The following is a 27,139-nucleotide window of genomic DNA, read 5'->3' on the forward strand; positions in this document are numbered from 1 at the left end:
TACATACTAATTTATATTTTAACGAGAGGTTATCCGTGCTCAAAGATTTACTGTGTACTTAGTGACATGTAATAATCAAGGTCATATAGAACCCTGAAGTTGAAGTTGCTTGTGTTTTTGTAGTGTGCACACGTGTATTTGAGACCTTCTTTAATAACTTTCCCAGAAGCTCAGGGCATGCTGACGAAACTCTTTGCTTCTCCAGTTTATTTTGTGTTTATTTTATTCTTCAAATAAATGGTAGTTTTCTGGGAAAAGGGTCTATATTGTAGCACTCTGCCGTTTTATAAGGCTTTTGGGATTTGCTCTTGCCCCTTCTAATACAAGGCGATGTGAATAATTGGAAGAGGTTTAGAGCAATTTTCTAAAGTGTGTTTTGGTAGAATACTAATTCTGTAGATTGTTAATAGATATCATATGGGATCAAAGGGGTTGTATTGTTAAATAAGTTTGGGAAGTACAGGATTAAATAATATTGAATATGTTTCTTTTGTGGAGGGCTTTTGAGAATTTTTCTTATTGAAGTGTGCTTTGTGAATTCCTAAAAGAGGAATGGATCTACAAAGATTTGAAAAGTCCAGAAACATAGGATAGAACTTATATTTAAGTATATATACAATTGTTCTTGTGTTTACAGAGTTTAGGGCATTTTATACTTTTGTTTGCTTTTTTCAGATTAATGATTGGACCCATTGCTTTAATTTTAAAGGTACTTCTTCTGAAAGGTATCTGGAGGTTGAATAAAAACATAGAGCATATAATTGGAAATGTAACTAACATACTGTTTAAAAACACACTCATCCTATCTTTCTTTCTCAGACTCACTGTATACTGTGTAAGATTTCTCAATTTTTTTCACTGGAGAGTATTTTTCATATGGATCATTTTCAGGAACTAAAGTTCCGTGTAACCTACTTTGGAAAACATAGGTCTGGCTTTAAAATATTCTTCAATTTGACTGTATCATGAAGTGTTCAGTTTTCAGTAGAGAAGAGATATTGCAGCAATTTGCAATGTCATATTCACTGTTAGATTTTAGTTTGATATTTTTATACCAGTTCTGCCAATTACTAGCTTTGTGACTCAGCTTCAGTTTTTGCATCTGCAATGGAGATAATAATAGAACTTAATTAATTTTAAGATGTAGTACCATAAATTAAATTTTTGTTCATTAAAAAGTTTTTAAATTTTTTAAAATACCATTATAAATGTAAGGCCAGTCACTGTATCATACCTTTTGGGAGACCAAAGCAGGAGGATTGCTTGAGGCCAGGTGTTCGAGACCAGCCTGGGCAACATAGTGAGAATCTGTCTCTACAAAAAAATTTTAAAATTAGCCAGGCATAGTGGCATGTACCTGTAGTCCCACCTAGTCAGGAGGCTGAAGTGGGCAGATCACTGGAGCCCAAGAGTTCAGTTACAGTGAGCCTTGATTGTGCCACTGCATACCAGCCTGGGCCACAGAGCAAGACCCTGTCTCTAGAAAAATAAATAAATTTAACAGTGGGAGGGAAATTGGCTAAGGTTATTGCTGAACAAAATGATATCTTAGAGATTCCTAGAATGAATCATTTAGTTTTAAGGACTGATCACATTGTTTATTGATTTTGTTAAGCAAAGCATTTTGTAGTAAAGATACTTAATTGTACAAAATGTCACAATTTGGGTTTTCTATTTGTCAATGATAATTTTTTAAATGACATATTTATTTAAGATGAATGTTTTAAATTATAATACTTGTTCACAGTTGAAAATTAAAAACCATGAAGGACGGTGTAAAAAGCAAAAGCCCCACCACATTCTCTAATCTCAATCCACTAGATGTGTAAAAACCATCCACTATCTCATCTGCCATACTTATTCTGCAGCTGTAAATACTATTAACAATTTGTGGCTGGGCGCGGTGGCTCGTGCCTGTAATCCCAGCACTTTGGGAGGCTGAGGTAGGCAGATCAAGAGGTCAGGAGATCAAGACCATCCTCGCTAACACGGTGAAACCCGTCTCTATTAAAAAATACAAAAAATTAACTGAGCGTGGTGGCGGGAGCCTGTAGTCCCAACTACTCAGGAGGCTGAGGCAGGAGAATGGCGTGAACCCGGGAGGCGGAACTTGCAGTGAGCCGAGATCGGGCCACTGCACTCCAGCCTGGGCGACAGAGCAGGACTCCGTCTCAAAAAAAACAAACAACAGCAACAACAAAAAAGCAATTTGTAAGAAGTATCTTATGTCAAAGTCTAACTTGTTCTTTTTTTGTTTTTATTTTTTATGGTGGAGCTGTGAGTTCTTTGGAATTGTGAACATTCTTTTGAAATATGGAGCCCGGATAAATGAACTTCATTTGGCATACTGCCTGAAGTACGAGAAGTTTTCGATATTTCGCTACTTTTTGAGGAAAGGTTGCTCATTGGGACCATGGAACCATATATATGAATTTGTAAATCATGCAATTAAAGCACAAGCAAAATATAAGGAATGGTTACCACATCTTCTGGTTGCTGGATTTGACCCACAGATTCTACTGTGTAGTTCTTGGTAAGAAATTCTACCATAGTGGGGCTTACCCTTTTTGAGTGAATATACTACCTTTAATTTCCTTCAGTTTCTTGAGATCGCAGTGTTTGGAGAAGAGTGTGTCTGTGTTTTGACTGCGATGGCTGAATTGGGGTGAAGGAGTTGGTAGCTGCTAATAGTGAGATTGAGTTTAAGCCCAGAGTCCTGGGAAAAGATAAGAGGTGACTGGAAGGAGGTATGAGGGGATAGATGCCAGTGAACTCTTCTAAGAAAGATATTTCTTCGACTTCTGGCCATTCCTCATGCTCCTCTTAAAATGCCTGTGACAGAAGAAAGAATGCTTGGAGCTGCTTTGAAGATTTCTGTTGTCTATCCCTCAGCCAACCAGACTGAATACTCCTGCCCTACAGCATCCTGTCTATTTGAAATATGTCACCCTTAATAAATACTGATTTCTGAAGTATCTGAGAATATGACTTGTTTACTTCAGGTAGTTTCTCAGAAGGGCAGTCCTCAGTGACAGATTATACAAATGTCGAGTCAGTATTTTTTGGGGGGCAAGAAGACGACTATTAGCCTCCAGCCTTTGCAAAAATTGTTGGAGTCCTAAGACAGGTAATTGTAGTAGCGAGAGGACTCTCTTGGGCTGATCATTCAAGTCGAATGAGAAAATAAAATGGAAAATAGAGGACATGTTATTTTATAGAATTTCAGTAAAATATCTAGAAGTCTTCACTTTTGTGTTTCAATTCTCACCCCATGTGGTGTCTGTCCCTAAGGCACTCATTTTCTTCTTAGCCACACTCCTTGTGTTCTTCTACCCAAGCTCTTAACTCTGACTCAATATGACTTGCCCAGTACTTTCAGCCTTCATGCTCCTTTCTGGTTTCTAATTTATTTCTTTCTTTTAACCAAAACATAGAAGCTGTCTGATACCTACTGTTGTGGTTTGAATGTGTTCTCAAATTTCAGGTGTTGGAAACAATCCTCAAATTCATTTGTTGATGATATTTGGAGGTGAGATCTTTGGGAGGTAATTAGGATTAGATAAGATCATCAAGATGGTGCCCCAGTGATGGGACTGGTGGGTGGCTTTATAAGAAGAAGAGAGACCTGAGCTGGCATGCTTTTGCTCTCTCACCGAGTGATGACCTCTGCCATGTTATGACACAGCAAGAAGGCCCTCATCAGGTGTGCCCCTTGACCTTGGACTTCCCAGTCTCTAGAACTGTAAGAAATAAATGTATTTTCTTTATAAATTACCCAGTCTCAGGTATTGAGTAATAGCAACAGAGAATGGACTAAGACAGAAATGTGGTACTGAGAAGTGGGGCTGTTGCTAATAACGATTACCTAAGAATGTGGAAGTGGCTTTTGAACTAGGTAATGGGTAGAGGCTGATAAAGTTTGGAAGAACAGTCTAGAAAAAGCCTGTATTTCCATAAATGGAGTGTTAAGGGTGACTCTGGTGAGTGCTCAAAGATGAGAAGACTAGGAGAGTCTGACCTTTCTTAGAGATTATTTAAGTAGTTGTGCCAAAATGTTCATAGAAATATGGATAGCAAAGGCCATTTTGACAAGGTCTCAGATGAAAATGAGCAATACCCTGTTGGAAACTGGAGTAAACGCCATCCTTGTTATGAATTAGTGAAGAACTGGGATGAACTCTATCTATGCCTAAGGACTTTATGGAAGGCTGAATTTAAGAGTGACGAACTAGGATATCTGGTAGGAGAAATAACTAAGTAGCAAAGCATTCAGGCTGCTGCATGGCTACTTTTGGCCACTTATAGTGAGATGTGAAGGCAAAGGAATGACTTGGGACAGAGCCTATAATTAAAAGGGAAGAAGAGTAGAAAAATTTAGAAAATTCTCAGCCTGGCTGTGTGGAAAAGAATGAAAGACAATGTTCAGGAGAGGAACCCAAGGTTGTGACTAGCAACCCTTTGCTGAGCAGATTTGTACAAATAGAAAGTACCATCAAGACAATTAGAAAAAAACCTTGAAGGCATTCCAGAGATCTTTGAGGCTGCGCCTCCCATCATAGGCCCAGGGCTCTAGGAGGTCAGAATGGTTTTCAGGAGGGTTTGTGGGGTGGTACTAATTCTGCAGGCATGTAGAATGCAAGAGCTGTGGGGGCATGGATTCTTCCACCTAGATTCCAGAGGTTGTTGAAAACAGTCTAGGGGCTCAGGCAGAGACCTGTCCCAGGGGAGGAGCCACTGCAGAGAGCCTTTCTAGAGCAATGCCCAGTGGAAATGTAGGGTTAGAGCTGCCACAGTTTCTACCACGGCAATGCCTAGAGGACCCATGGGAGCAGGGCTGCCATTGAGACCTCAGGACTGTAGAGCTACCAGCATGCAGTGCCATCTTGGGAGAGCTAAAGTCTGGGCAAAGCCATAGGGGTGGGACTGAGCCCAGCAAAGTCATAGGGGTGGAGCTTCCTGAGGTAGTGGAGGCTCAACTCCCATCCCAGTTTATCCAGGAAGCTTGACATGGAGTCATGGAAGATTATCTTGGAGTTTCAAGGTAATCCTCTTGAATTTTGGACTTATTTGGGTCCTATTATTCTTTGCTTCTTGGATATGTCTCCCTTTTGGAATGGGAATGTTTGTCTTATGCCTGTCCCACCATCGAATTTTGGAAGTATATAACTTGTTTGATTTCACAGGCTCACAGCTGGCAGAAATTTAAGGTGAATTATGCCTTGAGTCTCACCCCCATGAGATACCAAAATCCATGTGTTACTGGAAAGGGGTCCCGATCTAGACCCCAAGAGAGGGTTCTCGGATCTCGTACGAGAAAGAATTTGGGGCAAGTCCATAGAGTAAAATGAAAGCACGTTTATTAACAAAGTAAGGGAACAAAAGAATGGCTATTCCATAGGCAGAGCAGCAGCATGGGCTGCTGAGCTGCTTATACTTACTGTTACTTCTTGGTTACATGCTAAAGAAGGGGTGAATGATTCATGAATGAGTTTTCCAAGAAGGGGGTGGGCAAGTCCCAGGACTGTGGGTTCTCCCCATTTTTAGACTATCTAGGGTAACTTCCTGAAGTTTCCGTGGCATTGGTAAACTGTCATGGGGCCGGTGGGAGTGTCTCCTAGCATGCTAATGCATTATAATTAGCATATAATGAACAATGAGGATGACCAGAGATCACTTTCATCACCATCTTTGTTTTGATGGGGTTTGGCCAGCTTCTTGACAAGTGCTGTTTCATCAGCAAGGTCTTTGTGACCTGTATCTTGTGCGGGCCTCCTGTCTCATCCTGTGACTAAGAATGCCTTAATTTCCTGGGCATGTAGCCCAGTAGGTCTCAGCCTTATTTTACCTAGCCGCTATTCAAGATGGAGTTGCTCTGGCTCATACACCTCTGACACATGGATGCTCAAGTCCCTTATGTAAAATGGCATAGTATTTGTGTCTAGTCTATGCACTTCCTCCCATCTACTTTGTCATCTCTAGATTACTTATAATACCTAATGCCATATAAATGCTATGTAAATAGTTGTTGTACTGTATTTTTAAATTTTTGTTATTTTTTATTGTTGTATTGTTATTTTTTATTATTGTTGTTAGTATTCTCAATCTACCATTGGTTGACTCTTCGGATGTGGAGGATGAGTTCTGTTACTCAATTTTAGTAATCCTTAATCCCTTGCCTAACCTGAGGGATCTGTACCAATTTTTCATGCTTCTTTCTGCTCCTAAATTAGGAAAAACCTAAGCAGGGGAAAAAAATCAAACATTGCCTGTTATCCTTTCCTCCCCAGCCAACTAAATGAACTACTTGTAGGGAGAAGGATTTATTTAGCTTTATTCTCTTAGAAGGCTTTGTAAATTTATCCTCTCTTTCCCCAGTTCTGATACAGCTCCCCCATTTTCCCCCACTTGTGAACAGTTGAGAATTTTTGTGACAATAAGCTGTTGGGTATGTACTGTATTTATCGGATATGTGAAATAGAAGAGTTAAGAACTAGTAAACTAGAAACTATTTTGAAGTAAGTTGTAAAACTTTCAGTATTCTGAATGGAGAATGCCAATTACATGTTTTTTACTCCTGAAGAGTAAGTAACTTTGGTTACTTTATATTAATTAGAAAAAATGCAGTGGAAAATTTCACTTTAGCAATGAAAATGCTTAACATGTTCAAATTTTTGTTCACTGATATTTTATTGAATGGGTAAACCAATGTTTACACTGCATATGATAAATGTTTTGCTTTCTTTGATCAAATTTACATTCAAAGAACTATTACAAGAAACATTCTATAAAAATTCCAATATATTGTTAAAGGGGATTTTGATTGTTATTTAAATCACATGCAGATCTGTTGCTTATCTTTGTCACGTAAATTATAAACATATTTTCTGGGTATTGCTTGTCTTAAGCATCTGGCTGAATAATTGCCTGTCACAATATTTAAATGCAAGACTAAGTCTTCCTTTACCTGCGCACCCCACCCCCATGTAATGGGAGAATAGAACATAAATGTCATTTGTGTATTTAGTTGATTAAATGTCACTCGTTTGTGATTGTACAACTGCTCTATACAGTGTAATGGTCACTGTAGTAAAGTAACAATACATTTTTAGTGGCATTATCAGTGTTGGTAAAATAAACTCACCATCATATTAACTAAAGCTGTGCAAACAGATTTACTTGTCTTGTGTATGTTCAGATAACTGCATAAAAATGACTTTGTGTTTGGTCACAGTAAGACCTAAAGCGCATTAAGGCAGAAAAATGAAATCATTAAAAAAAGAAATAAAGAACCAGAACCAAGTAACCTTTGGTTTGGGACCCTTAAGAAGTCAAGGAAATTGTTAGTCTTTGAATATATTTTATCATTTCATTTATCCTCAGTATTTCCTGATAAGTTGTGATTTCACTGATGTCTCCTGAGAAATAAAATGTTTTCCCAAGACATCTGTGCTACACTTTAAGTTCTTCCTTAGATGTTTGCATATGGGAGAATTAAGAATTTGGGAAATAATTTTCATAATCTCTAGTCCATCATTTCAAAGATATTTTGACTCCAAATTACCAGAAGTGTCTTTGAGATGATAAGCTTAGATTATTACTCAGCTTTTCTTTCCTTGTATTTCCTTTCCTTCTTTAGTTGTTGCTCAGTACTATTTCCAAAGAGGTGACCATGAGAAGAATTTCTGTTTTGGTAGTAATTACCAGAAGCCCTAGTGACTTTTTTTTCTCCAGCCATTGTGATGGTAGGGGAGTGTCTAATTGAATACAGGATAAGTAATCTTGTTAGGATTTAGAGTTCTTTTAAGGGTTTGACTGAATTTTAAAGCTTCTAAAAATATAATACTGAAGTTTTCAAATCATTTCTGGTAATACCAGTTTTTCATATAATACTTTATAGTTTTAAAAGTATGTTTACTTTGTTATCTCATATTATTTTCACATATAGTTCCCTGTAATGGGCAGATTATGTATTATTCTCATTTTAAAGAGCAGGAGCTAGAGCTTAAAGAATTCAGGCAACCTGTTTATAAGTAGCAGAAGCAGTATTAAACAGCAAGACTTTTCTTAAGCCAGTGCTCTTTCCATTAGGCTTCAAGTACTTATAAATTTTGGGTTAGCCTCTTTTGAGTGGGTTGGTAGGGAATCTGACATTATTTTGAGAGAACAGAGGAAAGCCTATTTGGAACCCCTTCTTTCAGTCCTTAAAGACAAGTCTTATTCTGTTACATCACTTAGGGCTGAATTTATAATGGGGGGAAGGTTCTTAGAGGAGAACAGCTGTGCATGCCTGGGAGTTGGGCAGAAAGAAGCCATACTTGTACACTTGTACACTCAGGGATAACTTGGGGTGTTTGGGCTTTATCCTTTTAGGATTATTAAATTATATGTCTCTAAGGATGGTCAATTTACATTTGGCAAGATAGTCCAAATGGGAGGAAATAATGGCAGATCCACTGATGTCATTGGTTCTGTCACCCATGAGAAGGAAAGTTCCTACTCTCTCTGAGGTTCCTTTTGTCATCTCGTAGACAGCGACATAGAAAGTCAGTTCAGTTAATAGGAACCTGTAGTTGATTCTTCATATCCACTGATTTTGCCTATAGTTACATAAATACTTAACATGCCCTGATTTTCTGTCTGCCCTCCTCATTGAGATTTTGTAAGAATAGGTATATGGTGTTTGTTTCTAGTACGAACCCTTGGCATGTTTTGTTTCTAATATATTAACATCTTGCTAACATAGGATTGACTCAGTCAGTATTGACACCCTTACCTTCACTTTGGAGTTTACTAATTGGAAGACACTTCCGCCAGCTGTTGAAAGGATGCTCTCTGCTCGTGCCTCAAACGCTTGGATTCTACAGCAACATATTGGTAAGAAAGAATAACTTTTAAACACACTTCACTTCTTTTCCTTCTCTTGCTTCTCTAGCTGTGTTGTAATTATAAGTGAAAAGATTCATTGGCAAACACAAATTAGACATAATTTTGCATTTTTTCTCATGTGAGGAAAAGATGGCATTGTTAGGGAGATGGCTACTAATTCCCTTCAGTAAAAATCATACCTGATTTTATAAGCTTAACCTAAGAAACATACAAAAAAAGCAGATGCTTACTGATATTTTAATTTTATGATATCCTTTTATTTTTAATAAGGATTATATACACAAAAGTAGGTCCAAAAAATCTGCTTATTCTGTATTTAGTTTCTGGTCAGAAAAATGCTAAACTTAATTTTTCTCTTTGGAATGTCTGTGGAGTTATGTTCTCTGTGTAATATTTAATCGTATCTAAAAGGAAATGTAACCATTCTTTACACCTGTCCTTACTGAATGTATACCAGTCTGTTGGTATGGTATAACTATAGAGATAAGCTGAGTGAACATTCTGTGAATTGGTTGATATTTTAAAAGACTATTCTAGAACAAAATTTCAACTTACCTCACTTAAAAAAATTTTTAAACTAGTTGAAAAAATGAAAGAACACACAGTGGGGGAAGATTTCGCACAAGGAACAAGTTTAAACATAACATATGCAAAGTATCCCTATTTACTTTTTCAGATTTATTTTGCTTTGACTGTATTTTGTTAACCATGTTATATGTCTTAAGTTAGGAAAATTGTTTCTTCACTGCTATTTTTACAAGAAATGTAACTCTTCATAAAACGTTTTGAATAGGTTTTTAACAAGTGAACTTATTCATATGGAGGAATGTGTCTTCTAATTTTTTGGAAAATTACATTTAAGTAAATTTTCTCAATCAAAAACAGACATTCAGGAAGATATGCCTTTGAACTGAGGTGTATTCAAACTGTTAGAGAGGTTTCTGTTAAAGAAAAATAATTCATTTGGAGTCTTTGAGCCTTCTAGTATAGAATTTCTTTAATGATAATGCTGGAAAATTCACTCTGTGTAACTCTCAATGTTGAGAATTGCGTCTGCTTTTACTAATTATGTATCTACAGCAGTAGAAAACAAATATCTATTCAGAACAGATAGACTATGGAACAATGGATTTGAGAACAAAGAGTCAAAAGAGGGAGCATATACCAAATGGGAAAAGTATTGCTACGTATCAATTAGTAAGGATATGTGGGAGTTTACCCTGAGGACCTTAACATATGGCATGTTTGTCCAGATGAAGGTAAAAATTGTGCATGAGTACTACATTACCCTGCAGTAGACTAAATCCATCAAGGGCTTCTTGTTTAATTAAGTACTAGGTAGAGCTTGTGTAGGGTAATAATCATCATCTATTGAGAGATTTTTATTTCAGCTGAAGATTCAAAAAAGCCTTTCTCAGAGGCTTTTTCTTAGCTAATGTAGCTAATGGTTTTCTGGTTTGTTTCTTTAGCCAAGGCCTCTTTTCTTGTTTCCAGTCTCATATATCCAACTATCTTTTGGACATTTCCATTTGCTGTCTCACATCTTGACATATCCAAAATTGAACTTATTATTTTTACTACAAGTTCTTCTGTTCTGTCTCTTTTTCCTGGTTCAGGAGGTGAGGTGGTTTGGGAGTGTTATTTACCAAGAGAGTGAGTTAACACTGGAAGCTGTTTGTTATTTTATCCGTAGCATAGGGGTGATTTTTGCCCCCCTATAGACATTTGGTAATGTCTGCAGACATTTTTTTGGTTGTCACAATGGTTAGGGATGCTGTTGCCATCTAAGGGGTAGAGACCAGGGATCCTGCTAAGCATCCTACAGTGCACAAGGCAGCCTCCTACAATAAAGAATTATCTGGCTACAAATGTCAGTAGCGCCGAGGTTGAGAAATCCGGATCCACAGTGATTCTTGTGTTGTCCTATCATGGAAAGGCTTTTTATCCCTCTCCTCGTTACAACCTACTTGGGGAAAGCTTGTATTCTTCCTCCTACTTATATTGGTGTCTCAGGGTATTCTTTGGTGCTTCCTCTTCTGCAGATAGTAGGCACCATTACAATGCTGGAATTTTAGTAAGACAGAGAAAAACTTAGTTGCCTGGCTTTCAGATGGCATTGTGACTCTTCCTTTCTATAATTCAGGGCTCTCTTGGGGGCACCCTTTTCTCATCAATTTTCAGGATAATAAATTTCTGCATGTTGGTCATCAGGACTCCCTCCTTTACTGGGATTTTGAGCTACAGGATCTCTAGTAAGCAGAAGCATGATCAGGGTTTTAACACTAATGGGCACGAGCCTAGCAGGACAACTGTTTGATTAACCTCTTTACAAAACTAACCTTGCTTTTACCCCTCTTCCTCCAATAACTTATCATGATATTAACAACTGCTGCCTTATCAACATGCTAAAAATTTTTTTTTTGAAAAGATACCTCTTGCACCTCTGCCACTGTTAGTAAACTCTTAGATAATTCCTAGCTTCCTAGCTCCACTCAGTATTCAATTTCTATCCCTTGGGAAAGATTTTTCTTCCATTTTTTATTTAAGCCCTTTTCAAGTCCTATAGATGCCATGTACTTGGTCAAAATTATTCTTTCCTCCCCTTTTTTCTCCCTAAGTAAGTAGCAACTTGCCATGGTAGTTTATAAACAAAAGTAACAACACATTTCTTGCTTCTCATATTTTAATCATTGAGTCAGATTTGTCTTCAAAAAGTTTCTTGCATCCAAAAGGAAATGTATACCAGGTAAAATTTACTGAGTGGTTGCAGTTTCAGTAACCGTCTTTTAATCAAGTGCCTCTTACATACCTCTTAGAAACATCAGGCTAACCACGTAGCAATAGATGTCTTACTCAAAAAATTTGCCAACTCCTGGTCAGGTCTAAGTAATTAAATTATTATGGATAAAAGCACATGGCTTTAGTTCGTCCTGAACCTTTAATGATTAGATATATATAATTCTCTCCAGAGTGTTAAATGGATCTGGATCCTACAAAGGGTCCTTTAAAGGACCCCAGGAAACTCTCTTGATCTTTTTATTTCAGTATTTCCTTGCTTTGTTCTGAAAAGGATTTAAAGCAGTTTATATAATACATATATATTATCACAAAACAGTAAAACAAAAGTAGAAGGAAAAGAAAAATGAAAAAAAAAAAGGTGGGGGGTAGATTTAAAAAATGGAGTCAGGGAAAGCGTAGCAATGGGAATTTGATACTTGTCTATGGATAGGCTGTATGTTTGACTCTGAGCTCTGTTGTCATTGACACTAGGTGACAGGGTTCATAAGATCAAATAAACCTGTTCCTCAGAATAGATTTTCTTGGATGCTGTTACAGCTTCCTAGACAATGTCTTGGTAGCTGTGGTTTCTTGGGACTTCTTTTACGTGGACTGTTGTTTTCATACCAAAGTGCAATTCAGTAAAAGCAGTTCTTAAGTAGTCATTACAGTGTGGTTCAGGTACCCTGACTTCCGTTGCTGTGACTTGACGAAGAGCTAGATTTTAGAATATCTGGGAATGGATGGCCTGTGTGCCTTTTGAGCAGTTCTCTCTAAATATTGTATGTCTCAACTCAGTTTTTAATTTAATAAATTAATTAATTAATTTGTGGGGGCAAGGTCTTGCTCTGTTGCCTAGGCTAGAGTGCAGTGGCATGATCATGGCTCACTGCAGCCTCTACCTCCTGGGCTCAAGCAGTCTTCCCACCTCAGCCTCTTGAGTAGCTGGGATCACAGGCATGTGCCACCACGCCCAGCTAATTTTTGTATTTTTTATTGAGGCAGGGTTTCGCCATGTTTCCTGGGCTGCTCTTGAACTTCTCCTGGGCTCAAATGATCCTTCCGCCTCAGCCTCCCAAAGTGCCGGTATTATAGGCACGAGACACTGTGCCTAGCTTCAGCTTAGTTTTTAATAGTAGTACATAGCAATGAGTTCAAAGTTATGCTACCTAAGAAGTATGAGAATGCAGATATTTTGTATTGCAAATTGGATTGAGAACATATTTTTAAGTAACAGTTGATCTTAAAAGTAGAAGCAAAAGAAAAATGAATAATGAAGGTTGATCTGTGGTAGGGTGAGTACTCCAGGAACATTATAAGGATTCCTAACTAAATATGGTGGGTTAAGCAAGTATCCAGTTTAAGCAAAAATTTCCCTTGAAACTTTGAGCAGTGCCTCTAGTTTTGAGCAATGTTCTTTTCTCACATAGCCTTCAAGATAAATAATCTGTGGTAAGTACACCAAGGTAACTACATACGATAATTTATTTTATGTGATTGTTAGATGCAGAAACAAAGCTTAGGGTTAGGAATAGTTGGTCTGTAATCCTTTCTGGTAACAATGAGCTAGCATTCCAGTTGTCTGCTAAAACCATTTCTAGTTTAGGATAATAAAACATTAGTTTTTAAAAGAATATTTGTTTTTCTGTTTTCTTTAGCAAGAACATGTATCTTGCTCAGTTTATAACACATCATTAAGTTACTTGTTAAAAAGATGAGAGTTGGAGCACAACCTTATTTTATGCCAAAGAAAAATTTTAACTTTTCTGCTGACTTCAACCCTATGGTAATGATCTGGTGCAGGTTCTGCATGGACAGCAGACAGAATATAATGGTTGAAGGTTGGAGCTCTAGAATTAAATAGACATGCCTCCACCACTTTCTCTCTTTTTTTTCCTTTGACTACCCAAATTTATTCATTTTAAACTTGACATGATTTATCTTTTTTAACTCTTAATATAGCACTAGAACCTCTTTAAAATTTCATGGAAAGAAAGGATTTATGACATATATTTAAAATTTATTGGCTAAAATTAAAAAAAAATTTTTTGATCAATTTATTTCAGGCCGTTGTAATCTGGTTTATATGGTCCTGGAGGAATAATCATGTACCGCAAATCCTTTTTTTTTTTTTTTTTTTTAATTATACTTTAAGTTCTGGGATACATGTGCAGAACATCATGGTTTGTTACATAGGTATACACGTGCCCTGGTGGTTTGCTGCACCCATCAACCCATCATGTACATAAGGTATTTCTCCTAATGCTGTCCCTCCCCTAGCTCCCCACCTTCCAACAGGCCCCGGTGTGTGATTTTCCCCTCCCCGTGTCCATGTGTTCTCATTGTTCAACTACCACTTATGAGAGAGAAAATGCGGTGTTTGGTTTTCTGTTCCTGTGTCAGTTTGCTGAGAGCCTCTATCACTTTCTAGCTACAGAGAAGTTACTTACATCCCTGAACTTTGGTTTCCTCAATTATAAGAAGAGATGGTAATAGTAGCTACCTCATATCATTTTCACAATAGACATTGTCATTGTGGCAGAGACAGACCTCAGTTAACTGAGTTCCATTTCATTTTTATCTTCCCTGGAACAAAGAAAGACTGGATTTTTCAGCTTTGATTGTTACATGATTGAGGCAAGTGGTCAAAGCATAAACCATGGCAGGTAAGCACTCTTTGCTCTCCCTTCCCTTGTTGAAAGCAATTTGAAAGCTCATGTTTGAGATGGTGGTTACACAGGATGGGTGACACCTGGGACACTCAAGTGTCATTTTAGGAGAATTGCCTGACCTACAGAGGATTTTGCATGAGCAAGAAGTAAACCTGTGTTGTATTAAGACACTGGTTTTTAGGGTTTATTTGTTAGCATAGCATAACCTAGCCTATAGCCAAGTTAATTTATAACCAGATCCTATCCCAGAGTCAGTGACCAAGGAAAGAGCAATAAAAACAAAACAAACTGGATTAAGAAAATGTAGCACATATACACCATGGAATACTATGCAGTCATAAAAAAAGGATGAGTTCGTGTCCTTTGTAGGGACATGGATGCAGCTGGAAACCATCATTCTCAGCAAACTATCGCAAGAACAGAAAACCAAACATTGCATGTTCTCACTCATAGGTGGGAACTGAACAATGAGAACACTTGGGCACAGGAAGGGGAACATCACACACGGGGCCTGTTGTGGGGTGGGGGGAGGGGGGGATAGCATTAGGAGATATACCTAATGTAAATGACAAGTTAATGGGTGCCGTACACCAACATGGCACATGTATACGTATGTAGCAAACCTTAACGTTGTACACATGTACCCTAGAACATAAAGTATTAAAAAAAGAAAAAAAGCGACAAATAGGCCTGTAATGCCACTTTGAGAGGCCGAGGTGGGAGGATTGCTTGAGGCCAGTAGTTCAAGACCAGTTGGGCAACATGGCAAGACCCCATCTCTACAAAATAAAATAAGAAAATTAACCAGGCGTGATGGTGAATGACTGTAGTCCCAGCTACTTGGGAGGCCTAGGCAGGAGGATTGCTTGAGCCCAGGAGATTGAGGCTACAGTGAGCTGTGTTCATGCCATTGTACTCCAGCCTGGATGACAGAACCTGATCCTGTCTCTTAAATGAAAAAAAAAAGAGCTACAAATAATGGAGCAGTATACTTGGTAAGAGTATTTATATGAGTGATCTATGGTGCAATAACTCAACTATAGGCCACCTGCTCCTTATTTGAAACATTGATATGCAAAGCCCTAACTTATAGTTTTTAAAGCACATCTTCAATAAACTCAGTTTGGTGGGAAGTGGGGTAATAGTGGGCCTTTTAAAATATATGGGATAAATTGTGCAGTTTGTCTACCATGGGGTCCATGCTCATAGAGTTAATAAAGCTAAATATTTAGTGAGAATCAGAGCCCATTCTTCACAGTAGTTCTTAACTCTAGATTCATTTCCTCTGGATGCTTTTCACCTGGGTGAGGCATTATTACTAAGAACCCAATCAGTAATTTCCTGTTATCTTAAAAAACTGGACACATGACCTTTCATTTGTTGAGTGGGAAACTTTCAACCTCCCAGACACCAGCCATGTTGTGGACCTTCACAAGTTTAGCAGATTCGTGCCTTGGTTAACATTGCCTACATTCTACTTTATTTCTAGATTTAAGAGCCAGACTGATAAATTTGTTTTTTTTTTTTTTTAGTGAGAAATTTATACTTAAACTTGAAATTTTAACAGGGTTGCAACTGCCCACTTACAGTTTTAACTTCACATAGCCTCTTGTTACTCCAAGTTTTTTGGGTTTTGTTTTTGTGCGGAAATTCTTTTTAAACTAGATACTAATGGGTTGTACTCACATTTACTGGGACATTTTGCTGTTAAAACTATTTTAAAGTTACCATCATGTCCATTGGTACGTTAAGAAAGGAGAAATTGACCAGGCGCCGTGGCTTATGCCTGTAATCCCAGCACTTTGGGAGGCCGAGGCAGGCGGATCACCTGAGTCGGGAGTTCGAGACCAGCCTGACGAACATGGAGAAACCCCGTCTCTACTGAAAATACAAAATTAGCTGGGTGTGGTGGCGAGCGCCTGTAATCCCAGCTACTTGGTAGGCTGAGGCAGGAGAATCACTTGAATCTGGGAGGTGGAAGTTGTGGTGAGCCGAGATCCTGCCATTGCACTCCATCCTGGGTAACAAGAATGAAACTCTGTCTCTCAAAAAAAAAAAAAAAAAGAAAAGAAAAAAAAAGGAGAAATTATGGCCTTAGAGTAAACAGAGGTTTTTTTTACATGTTCTAAGTATGAGATCACCAGTATTGGTTTGAAAGCCCATCCCACTCTTTCCACATAACTACTTTATTTATAGACTGTAGGATGTTTACTAGGTTCCTGTCTGAAATAAGTATTATGAAAAAGCTAGTATTAAATATCATCCAACTTCTTAGGGAACTGAACAAGATTAGAAGGAAAGGTTTCTCGTTGCAGCTGCCTAGATGACAGCTCCGTTGAACATGAAAAAATTAAAGGTGACCAATATATAAAAGGTACAAAACCATGGCTCTGAGGAGAGTGTTGGGGCAGTGGGTGAAAAATTAAGGGGTTAAGGCAGAGTTCATGGTCCTTGGTTTGACAATGAGATATACCTTTTATTTTCTTTATGATTTGTCTTTCTTGGTAGGCCTGAATTACAGAATTTAGAACCTTAAAAATTAAAATAACCATCCAGAGGTAGAACTGACCCAACCACAAGAGCTCTCATTTTACCCAAGTTTCCTCTTGGTTCTCAAGATGATCAAAGGAAGCTATAGAGAGTAGCACTTCAAGAGGCTTCCTCCCTGATACTTCAGAAAGGGAAGGGGAGCAGAATCATGTGATAATAAGGAGGCTTAAAAAAGGCTGTTGTAAAGATAGCACCAGAACCTCACTTCTGCATCCCTGTTGCCTCTTCTATCTGTCATGACCCTTTTTGAGGGAGTTCCCATGTGACAGTCCCTCACAGGATCAGGCCAAGGCACTGGATGAAGCGTCTAAAAACACATTATTTGTATCTACTGGAGATTGTGGAATTTTAGGACCCACCATTTCTTATATAAAGAAGGGCTAGATTATGTGAAATGTCAGCCATTGCCCTTTCTCCAGGTTAATCCTTAAAAGGATTTCCTTAAAAGGAAATAGTGTTATTAAAAGTGCAAGCACAAGTGAACCAACGTAATCACTGTAGAGCTGCATCCTCTTGTTCTTTACCAGGCATGTTATGTGATAAAAATGATGACCACCTGGGTTACCAGGTTGAAGGCGGGTTGGTGGTGGGGAAAATGAAAAGATGTAGGTCAAACAGTATAAAGCTGCAGTTATGTAGCATGAGGAAGTTCTAGAGATCATGAGGACTGTAGTTAAAAATACTGTGTTGTGTACTGGTAATTTACCAAGATAGTAAGTTTTAGGCACTCTCACCACACACAAACACATGAGCGCGCACACGCACACACACACGCACCAGCAAGGTAACTATATGAACTATATAAGATGATGGGTATATTAATATTTGTTTGACTATAGTAATCACTTCATTATGGTAGGTATATCAACATAAGCATACAAAACATCACATTGTTCACTTTAAATATGTACAATAAAATAATAAAAATTTTAAAAAGCTAAAAAGAGCTAAAATAGAAATGACTACCTACCACCTAATTGCAACTGACAAGAAGTTTAAAATTATCAAGAAAGTATTTGAAATATAGTCTCACCTTTACTTTAACAGTGAGCCTTGTCCTTAACATGTAGTGTGCCTTGAGATAATTAGCTAATGAAAGAACCATACTCAGCAAGACACTGTAATGTACACATTCGGAACATGAGGACAAGCACTGATTTTTTTTTCTCAATGTTTAAGTCTTAGGATACCCAGTCCATTATTTTTTTACAAAATTTACTAACCATAATGATAAAGGCTTAGAGCTCTTTTTGAGTTTTCTTATTCAATAGCAAAAGACAAAAAGTCACAGACCACTGGGGAAACACATGTCTTTCCTGCCACAGTAAAACTGGCTGAAATAATATGAGGACAAAACAAAATGCATTCCTTATTAGCAAATGTTGTTAAAGGAGCATAGAAAACATTACTAAAGCATTAAAGAAGAGTTTTTTTTAGAAAAACCCTGCAGATAGAAAGTTTGGTATACTAAGTTGGAAGGAGATTTGTGGTATTTATAACATGTTACAACTTAGGGTATTTGTTAAGATTCTGTTTCAGTGAGAGAATAGACAATTTTTTAAGAGCCACTAAAGGAAAAATGCACCAGAGAAGAGATACAGTGAGGTGTTTTTAACAATGGGGATACAGTCTGAGAAGTGCTTTGTTAGGTAGTTTTGTCGTTGTGCAAGTATCATAAAGTATTCTTATGTAAACTAGATGGTAGAGCCTGCTACACACCTGAGGCTACATAGTATAGCCTATTGCTCCTAGGCTACAAACTTGTACAGCATATTACTGTGCTGAACACTATAGCCAATTGTAACACATTGGTAAGTATTTGTGTTTCTAAACATAGGAAAAATACAGTAAAAATACAGCATAGGTGGGGCGTGGTGGCTCACGCCTGTAATCCCAGCACTTTGGGAGGCCGAGGTGGGCGGATCACCTGAGGTCTGGAGTTCGAGACCAGCCTGGCCAACATGGTGAAATCCTGTCTCTACCAAAAATGCAAAAATTAACTGGGCGTGGTGGCGGGCGCCTGTAATCCCAGCAACTTGGGAGGCTGAGGCAGGAGAATCGCTTGAACCCGGGAGGCAAAGTTGCAGTGAGCTGAGATCATGCCACTGCACTCCAGCCTGGCGACAGAGTGAGACTGTCTCAAAGCAAAGCAAAACAAACAAACAAAACAGCATAAAAGGTAAAAAAATAAATGGTAGATCTGTATAGGGCACTTACTATGAATGGGACTTGCAGGACTGGAAATTGCTCTGGGCGATATCAGTGAGTGAGTGGAGAGTCAATGTGAAGGCCTCAGACATTACTGTATGCTACTATATACTTTAACGCCATATACTTAGGCCACACTAAATTTGTAAAAAAATTAATTGATGTTATGACACCTGTGACATCACTAGACAATAGGAATTTTTCAGCTCCATTATAATCTTGTGGGGCCACCATCGTATATGTGGCCCATTGTTTACTAAAACATCCTTACGCAGCACATGGCTGTATTGGCAACAGTAATGGCTTATTTAACAGAAAGATGTGTTTTGGAAAAGCTATGTAAGAATGACCATTGATGGAGTGGTGGCTGCTTTTATCCAAATGTAAGGTAATGGAGATAACAGGAAATGAGTTTACTGCATCATTCATAGGCTAGTACAGGAAAAGAGATGAATCCAGAATTGCACGAAGTAGTGTCATTGTGGATAGTTTTTAAAAACGTGACCTTTAAAATATATTAGGGTCTTTGCAGTACTTTATAATGAGGTGGGAGTGACCATAATTATTGTTTATACATCCAAAGTTTTGTTCATTATCTGTGATACAAAATATAAAAGAACCGTTAAATTCAAAGATAAATTATGTGCTTTTCTTTTACAAAAATACAGCTTTTCCTTTCTTGGCGATAAATAACTGTCAGTACTTTGCAACCTACCACATATTTTGTAAAAATTCTGTTGATTTAGGGAAGAGATGGCATTTTAACTGAGTGAGAAGGTAACTGCCTTCTGAAAGGAACTCCCCTCCATGCCCCCCAACACAAGTTAAAGCCAAGCCCTGAAAGAAACTTTTACTATGTGGAGATGATTTTGAAAATAGGTACTAGGAAATACTTTTATTGTTATGTGATTTTCTTGCGAAAAGTAGTATATATCACCTGGAAAAACTCTTACATTGACATACTTAAAACACTTGGAAATAGTTCCCCTCTGTTTTGAATTGCATTTAGTAAAAATGCAAAACTTTCTAATTAGCTTATAAGCTAATTGATATCAGGAAAAAATAGAAATTTACCAGATTAATTTTGACAATAACTTTTTCATAATTGCTAGATAGGCTAGAATAGAATCCTGGTTTAGTTCAGCTAAGCCATAATGTACTTCTCCCATTTAGACGTTTTTTCAGCTACATCCATGTATCAGAATAAACTGGGCTTAGAACCAACTTTTGGAATTGCTAGATCACTAAGAATTAAATTAATAAAGCCTAGTCAATCACCATGTTCTTGTTAAAATATTAATATTTAATGGAGTCTTATACCTTTAGTTAAAAATGAAATTATTTAAAATATTTCATATTGGCTTATTTTAATTTTATTTTATAGTACAAATAATGTTTGGTTAGTAGTATACATATAATTTATATGTAAAACATATACATTGGGTTCTGTGCTCAGAGACTTTGCTAATTTAGTGTGTAATCAAAACATTTGGAGATCGGTAGATTTTTTTTTTTTTTTTGAGACGGAGTCTTGCTCTGTGCCCCAGGCTGGAGTGCAGTGGCGCGATCTCAGCTCACTGCAAGCTCCGCCCCCACGGGTTCACGCCATTCTTCTGCCTCAGCCTCCCGAGTAGCTGGGACTACAGGTGCCCGCCACCTCGCCCGGCTAATTTTCTTGTATTTTTAGTAGAGACGGGGTTTCACCGTGTTAGCCAGGATGGTCTCGATCTCCTGACCTCGTGATCCGCCCGTCTCGGCCTCCCAAAGTGCTGGGATTACAGGCTTGAGCCACCGCGCCCGGCCGAGATCAGTAGATTATGTGGTGCCTAGGATTTGTGTGGTATTTCACTTTATAAAATGCTTTTGCAAATGTGTACCAACTTGAACCTCCTCAACAGCCTTTTGATGCAGGGAAGTGTCATTATGCCCATATTGTAGATGAGGCATTATTCTCATTTTGTGGAGGGGGAACTGAAAGTCTGAATATTTAGATGACTTGCCCAAGGTCACACAGCTAGTTAATAGTCAGCGCCAGCACAGGTGTTACTACTAGATGGTGCTTTTCCATTGAATCCATTCATTGCCTCTATACTGGTCATTCGTCTATACTGGTCATTCCTGTTGTTTTGACTTCATGTCCTAATCTACTACTTATTTTTCAGAGTCCTCAAGTAGTCGTCTTTTGTGTGTTTTCTCTAGCGGTTTTAGTTATAGTCAGTGAGAGAGAGAGACAACACAAGTAAATTAAGAAAAATTGGGAACAAAAGGATGGAAGCCAACCAGAAAGACAATATATTAATGATGAAAATAAAAATGGTAGTAGATGACTCAGAAGTCAGATAAATACATTTGATGTGCAAAACATTTCAAAGAAACCAGAGAAATGTAGTTCAGGCAAATAGGTCATTTGAACATTGGCCTGAGGACAGACTAGAGATGAATGTAAAAATACAGTGGGTGTGTATGATATAGATATAGTTTTGTGCTATAGTAAAGTTGGCATTTGTGAGCATAATGAATTAAGAATTGTGATGTTTAATTTGATCATTGTGTCTGCTTTTGATTTTAACAAAACTTTATATAACAACATGTAGTCTTCTATCTTGATTGTTCTGCCAGTACATATAACAAAATGAACAAAATAGAGGAATTCTGTATAGGAATTAAAAGTTAAATGTTACTTGTCTGCTAGATCTATAGATAAACTAAGTTTAACATACTGAATAAAAATGATTGGGTCAGAAAAGTGACTTAAAAGTGTGGCATGGTTTCAGACATCATTTTCTAGGTTACAGTCACTGCCATAATCCAAGAACATGGAGTTTTATTCAACAAACTAAAATATAGTTTTAATAGGTTTCATGAAAGTAAGTTTTACATACCGTTTCTGTGGCCTTTTTGTATTATAAATTCAAGGCATGACTTGATCTTCTAGCCTAGTGGCAACATGTCTGGAAATACTATGCGTCACTAAAACTTTCAAAGGGATTTTGTACGCTTTGAAATATTGCATATATGGTTATAAAATTCTCTTAGTATTTACTGGCATATTAAACTAAAATGGCACTGACAGGCATATTATTGTCTGTGTTAACAATCTACACATGAAAGACTCCCTCAGTTCAGCTGAACATAGTTCTTACCTCTAATTGTTCATTAGGCCAGTGATCTGTTGTGCTCTTAGAAGGAAAACCAAAATGGTGCAATTGAAAGTTGAACCAATACCTGAAGTAGCTATACTTTTCCTTTTTTATTGTTAAATGGAAAGATATTCTAAAATTTATGATAGTTTCAGTGGTTTAGAAGATGTTGGAGAATTATATTGAGCTTGTCACAATTTAAAGAACCCTGGACTGGGAGTCAAATCATTTAGATCTAGTTAACAACAGCTATGTTGTGGTGTGCAACATCTCAGTGGGCAAGTCACTTAAGTTTCTCCTAACAAACGCCGAACTGGTCTAGTGTGGCTTGATCACTCATGGTTAAACTTCTACACACATAATTAGCATCAACAAATGATTTATTAAGCTTTAAAGATAGACCCCCAGTGATGTAGTCATGTAACCTAGACAAGCTGGTCAGTGCTACATGAAGTGTTAGGGCATGTGGAGGAACTCTTCCCAGTCAGCCTATAGAATTTTAAGCCAGTGTAGTCTGTCCACTCTGAGAAGCTGGAGCATCATTAAGGATCCCTTATCTCCAAGGAGCAGCTCTCCTCCGGGTTGCACAGCCGTCCTTTATCTTTCTTCTGGGTGTGTAATAAGTATTCATGTTCCTAAGAATGTGCAGAATGAAGAGATTCAATTTAACAGATGCCTGTTAAACTCTAACTGAATATAAGTAGAAATTCTCTTCACCAACTTCACTTTAAAAACACACACTGGATTAACCAGTCTTGTCATGTTTTCTTTCATTTCCATCTGACTGTGTCTATTGGCATGCTCTGTGTTTGCAGCTGGCCAGCTACACTCTAGAATGCCAGTGTTCCTACCAGCAGAGGTGTGTGCTTACCAAACAGCAGTTATGTTTATTTCTGAAACTTTTTATTACATTGTGCATATTATTGTATGCTGAGACCATGCGGTCAGGGAGACCCTAACCCGACAGCGCTAGAGGAATTAAAGACACACACACAGAAATACAGAGGTGTGAAGTGGGAAATCAGGGGTCTCATAGCCTTCGGAGCTGAGAGCCTTGAACAGAGATTTACTCACGTATTTATTAACAGCAAACCAGTAATTAGCATTGTTTCTGTAGATATTCGATTAACTAAAAGTATTCCTTATGGGAAACAAAGGGATGGGCCGGATTAAAGGAATAGGTTGGGCTAGTTATCTGCAGGAGGAGCATGTCCTTAAGGCACAGATCGCTCATGCTATATTTTGTGGCTTAAGAACACCTTTAAGCGGTTTTCCGCCCTGGGCAGGCCAGGTGTTCCTTGCCCTCATCCCTGTAAACCCACAACCTTCCAGCTTGGGCGTTAGGACCATGATGAACATGTCACAGTGCTGCAGAGATTTTGTTTATGGCCAGTTTTGGGGCCAGTTTATGGCCAGATTTTGGGGGGCCTGCTCCCAACAATTGTAGTTGAATAATTCCAGATTGCACAAGCTAATGAATTGTGAGTGTGAAAAGAGAATGATTGTTTCTTTTAAGGAAAAGTAGAATCCTTTAAAAAGACTTGATATAGATAAGCACAGAACAGAAATAGATATTGAATTAGATGTGGCTACAACAACTGAAAGCGGAAATGCCTGTGAAAATATGGAAGGATTATGCACTCACCTTGTTTCATACATGCGTTTAAATCCATGCTGTAACTTAAAGAAAGTGAAACTATGTCCTTATTTATATAGTGGTGAGTAAAAAATACATAAATAAACTGCAAGCCTAAGATGTTACATTCTAGATGTGGTTCATGTATCCATTTTAAATTAGAATGTTTAAAGTATGTGTGGTGTTTTGGTCACCTGCTTTAAGGTGAGTTTCTATGAACTGACCAATTATTGTTCATGATCCTCCTAAGAAGGCTTCCTTATACTTGATAGTTGAACATAGTCAATCTACTTAAACCTTGGGAAAACTGTGGTGTTTGCAGCTTGGGCGTGCTTTCCGTATGTATTCCTGCTACTTCGTCCAGTGGCCCCTTTACCTGTGTATTCCCATCTTTCATGTGAGAACCATCATTTCTCCTTTAAGTTTATAGAAAAGGGTCAAATTTAAGTAAGATATGGATATGAAAAATGTTGGAAATAAATGTGCTATATACTATAGATACTGTAATCTTATTATTTATAATAGGGAATCTATGACTCATGGTTTAAGAAAATGCCCAGCTTAGACTCAGATTTTATGTACAAAATTGATAACTTCTGCTTTCTTATTTGGCATTTTAAAACACCAGTTTGAGTGATTTCTTTAATTCTGAATAAACTAAACCTAAACTAGTAAACCAAAATGATGATAAGTTAACTTCTGTGGCTTGGAAGATATTGAAGATGTTAGAGAATTAATTTGTCTCAAGCCCTTTGGGTATTAGAGTTTAAAGAACCCTAGACCTGGAATCAGACTAGCTGGTCTGGTATCAGCTGTGCTCTTGATAGTACTTGTCTTTGATGCTCTGATCCTGGTCTGTTAATCATTGTTACATTTCACAGGGATTTATAAAAGATTTCTTGAACTAACAAAAGGCTTTAGGTCCGATTCACATAAAAGCAGACATTAACTTCTTTATTTAACACTTTTCATCTTGGAAAATGAAACTGCTATCATATGATTTTCTTTTTTTTTTTTTTTTTGAGACGCAGTTTTGCTCTCGTTGCCCAGGCTGGAGTGCAATGGTGTGATCTCGGCTCACTGCAACCTCCGCCTTCCAGGTTCAAGTGATTCTTTTGCCTCAGCCTCCCTAGTAGTTGCTATTACAGGCATGTGCCACCACGCCAAGCTAATTTTGTATTTTTAGTAGAGACGGTGTTTCACCATGTTGGTCAGGCTGGTTTTGAACTCCTGACGTCAGGTGATCTGCCCGCCTCAGCCTCCCAGAATACTGGGATTACAGGCATGAGCCATCACGCCTGGCCTACCCAAAGTATTAGGATTACAGGCGTGAGCCAACATGCCTGGCCTATCATACAGTTCTTAATTATGTGCACGTGGATTGTCCTTTAATTGGTAATTAGCTTTTGGCTGCAGTGCCTTGCAGATACACACACATACACACACACACACACACACATACACACACACACACACACACACACACACACACACACACACACACACACACGCTTTGGGTTCAGATAGATCTGAGTTTGAATCCTGGCTCTGCTTCTTACTAGCTCTGTGACTTTGGAAAGTTGTTTTTTTAAATCTCTACAATAGCCTGATAATATATACCTCATGAAGTTAATGAAGCTAAAAAAAGAGTTTGAGTGAAGTATTTGGGCTTATTGCATAGAAGGCACTCAGTAAATACTCCCTTTCTCTCAGAGCCAATTAAAAATTTTCATTCTGTGTTACGGTTAAAAAGGAAAACTTGCAAGCTGTACATCTATTCACTTGATGTGATAGGTCTGGAAACCATTTGTAATGAAATAGATTAAGAGAAAGGTAGCATTTGCTACCGTGAGCTTCTACCATTTCTAAAGTTGGTTCATCCATTTCTTAAGTGCAGTTATTGACAGATCTTTAGAATTTGAGCATTTAGTGTTTGCGGCCCTGGATACTGACTTTAAATGTGTGGCCAACAACTGAAGGGAGAGGAGCCAGTTGAAGGCTGTAGAAAAGAATAAATAAGGTTTATTGTGGTCATACTGACTCCAAGTAGTCTTCTTTCAAAGTAATTCTAAGCAATATATCACTTTTATTACTAAGAGTTGGGAAAAAGAAAAAAAAATGAATTTCCCTTAATGTACTATTACATCTTTCTGTTTAAAAAAAGTTTCACCTTGCTTTTTTTGTTTCTCCAGCCACTATTCCATCCCTGACCCATCTTTGTCGTTTGGAAATTCGGTCCAGTCTAAAATCAGAACGTCTACGGTCTGACAGTTATATTAGTGAGTTGCCGCTTCCCAGAAGCCTACATAATTATTTGCTCTATGAAGATGTTCTGAGGACGTATGAGGTTCCGGAACTGGCAGCTATTCAAGATGGATAAATCTGTGAAACTACTTATCACAGCTCATTTTTTCCTCTGAAAAACCATCGAGACAAAAGAGCCATGGAGTACAAGGTTTTATGATTTTATAGTCAAAAGATGATTATTGTTTGTGAGATAGGTTAGGTTTTGGGGGGCTAGTAGTTTAATGTGAATGTTTATGTTTACAACTAGCCTTCCCAGTAAAAAAAAAAAAAAGAAAAGTAAATCTCACTTATATTACTTTATTGCAGCTTCATCACCAGTACATTATATGTTGTAATATTTATTTACCTGACCATTTTCCGCTTTATTTTGCTAATAAACTGTGATGTTGCTTCTAGTGCTAAACATGGCATATTTCCACCTATGATTCGTGTTTACCTGGTGCTGGGAGCTCAGAATGGAATGCATAAAGCTTCACTGGAAGTGTATACAACTGTGGTGTAGAATCTGTTGTTGTTATTATTTTACTTAGACTTGAAGATGTCTTATGTTTATTAAAGAACACGTTTTCCTATTTTATCGCAGTTCATTTCATCTCCTAATTAAATCGCTTTTTTTTTTTTTTTTTTCGAGATAGAGTCTTGCTTTGTCACCCAGACTGGAATGCAGTGGCACAATCTCAGCTCACTGCAACCTCTGCCCCAGGGTAATTCAGTCACTTTTATGAAGAATTGATACTCATTGCCTTTTCACATGTAAACTCACAGGAAAAAATTATTTTACAAGAATATAGAAAATCAAGCATATTGCTGGGTTTTCCCTTCCAGTTTCTTTTTATTGTTTGACAAAAACAAAAAACAACCACCACCAACCCACCCAATTCTAATCTGCAAAGGCAAGAACGCCCTAAACTCAAAGACGTGCTCAGTTGGGAAAAAAAATTGGTTTCAGTTTTGAGATAAAT

General features: G+C 37.8%; 1 protein-coding gene across 21 annotated transcripts in view; it reads left to right on the forward strand.

Annotated features, from left to right (window-relative positions):
* The window catches only part of LOC102121007 (probable G-protein coupled receptor 75), a 185,407-nt gene extending 158,655 nt beyond the window's left edge, over positions 1-26,752 (forward strand). For all 21 annotated transcript variants that reach the window (XR_012422384.1, XM_065527093.2, XM_015433442.4 and 18 more), the window contains 3 exons: positions 2,276-2,533; positions 8,744-8,874; positions 26,063-26,752. Coding sequence is in view for 20 of the 21 variants with exons in the window: in XM_065527093.2 (XP_065383165.1) it covers positions 2,276-2,533; positions 8,744-8,874; positions 26,063-26,250 (577 nt within the window). In the remaining variant the exon portion in view is untranslated. The remainder of the gene's footprint in view (positions 1-2,275; positions 2,534-8,743; positions 8,875-26,062) is intronic.
* The last annotated feature ends 387 nt before the right edge of the window (positions 26,753-27,139 follow it).

The sequence above is a fragment of the Macaca fascicularis genome, chromosome 13 (assembly GCF_037993035.2).
Source record: "Macaca fascicularis isolate 582-1 chromosome 13, T2T-MFA8v1.1".
Classification (NCBI taxonomy): domain Eukaryota; kingdom Metazoa; phylum Chordata; class Mammalia; order Primates; family Cercopithecidae; genus Macaca; species Macaca fascicularis.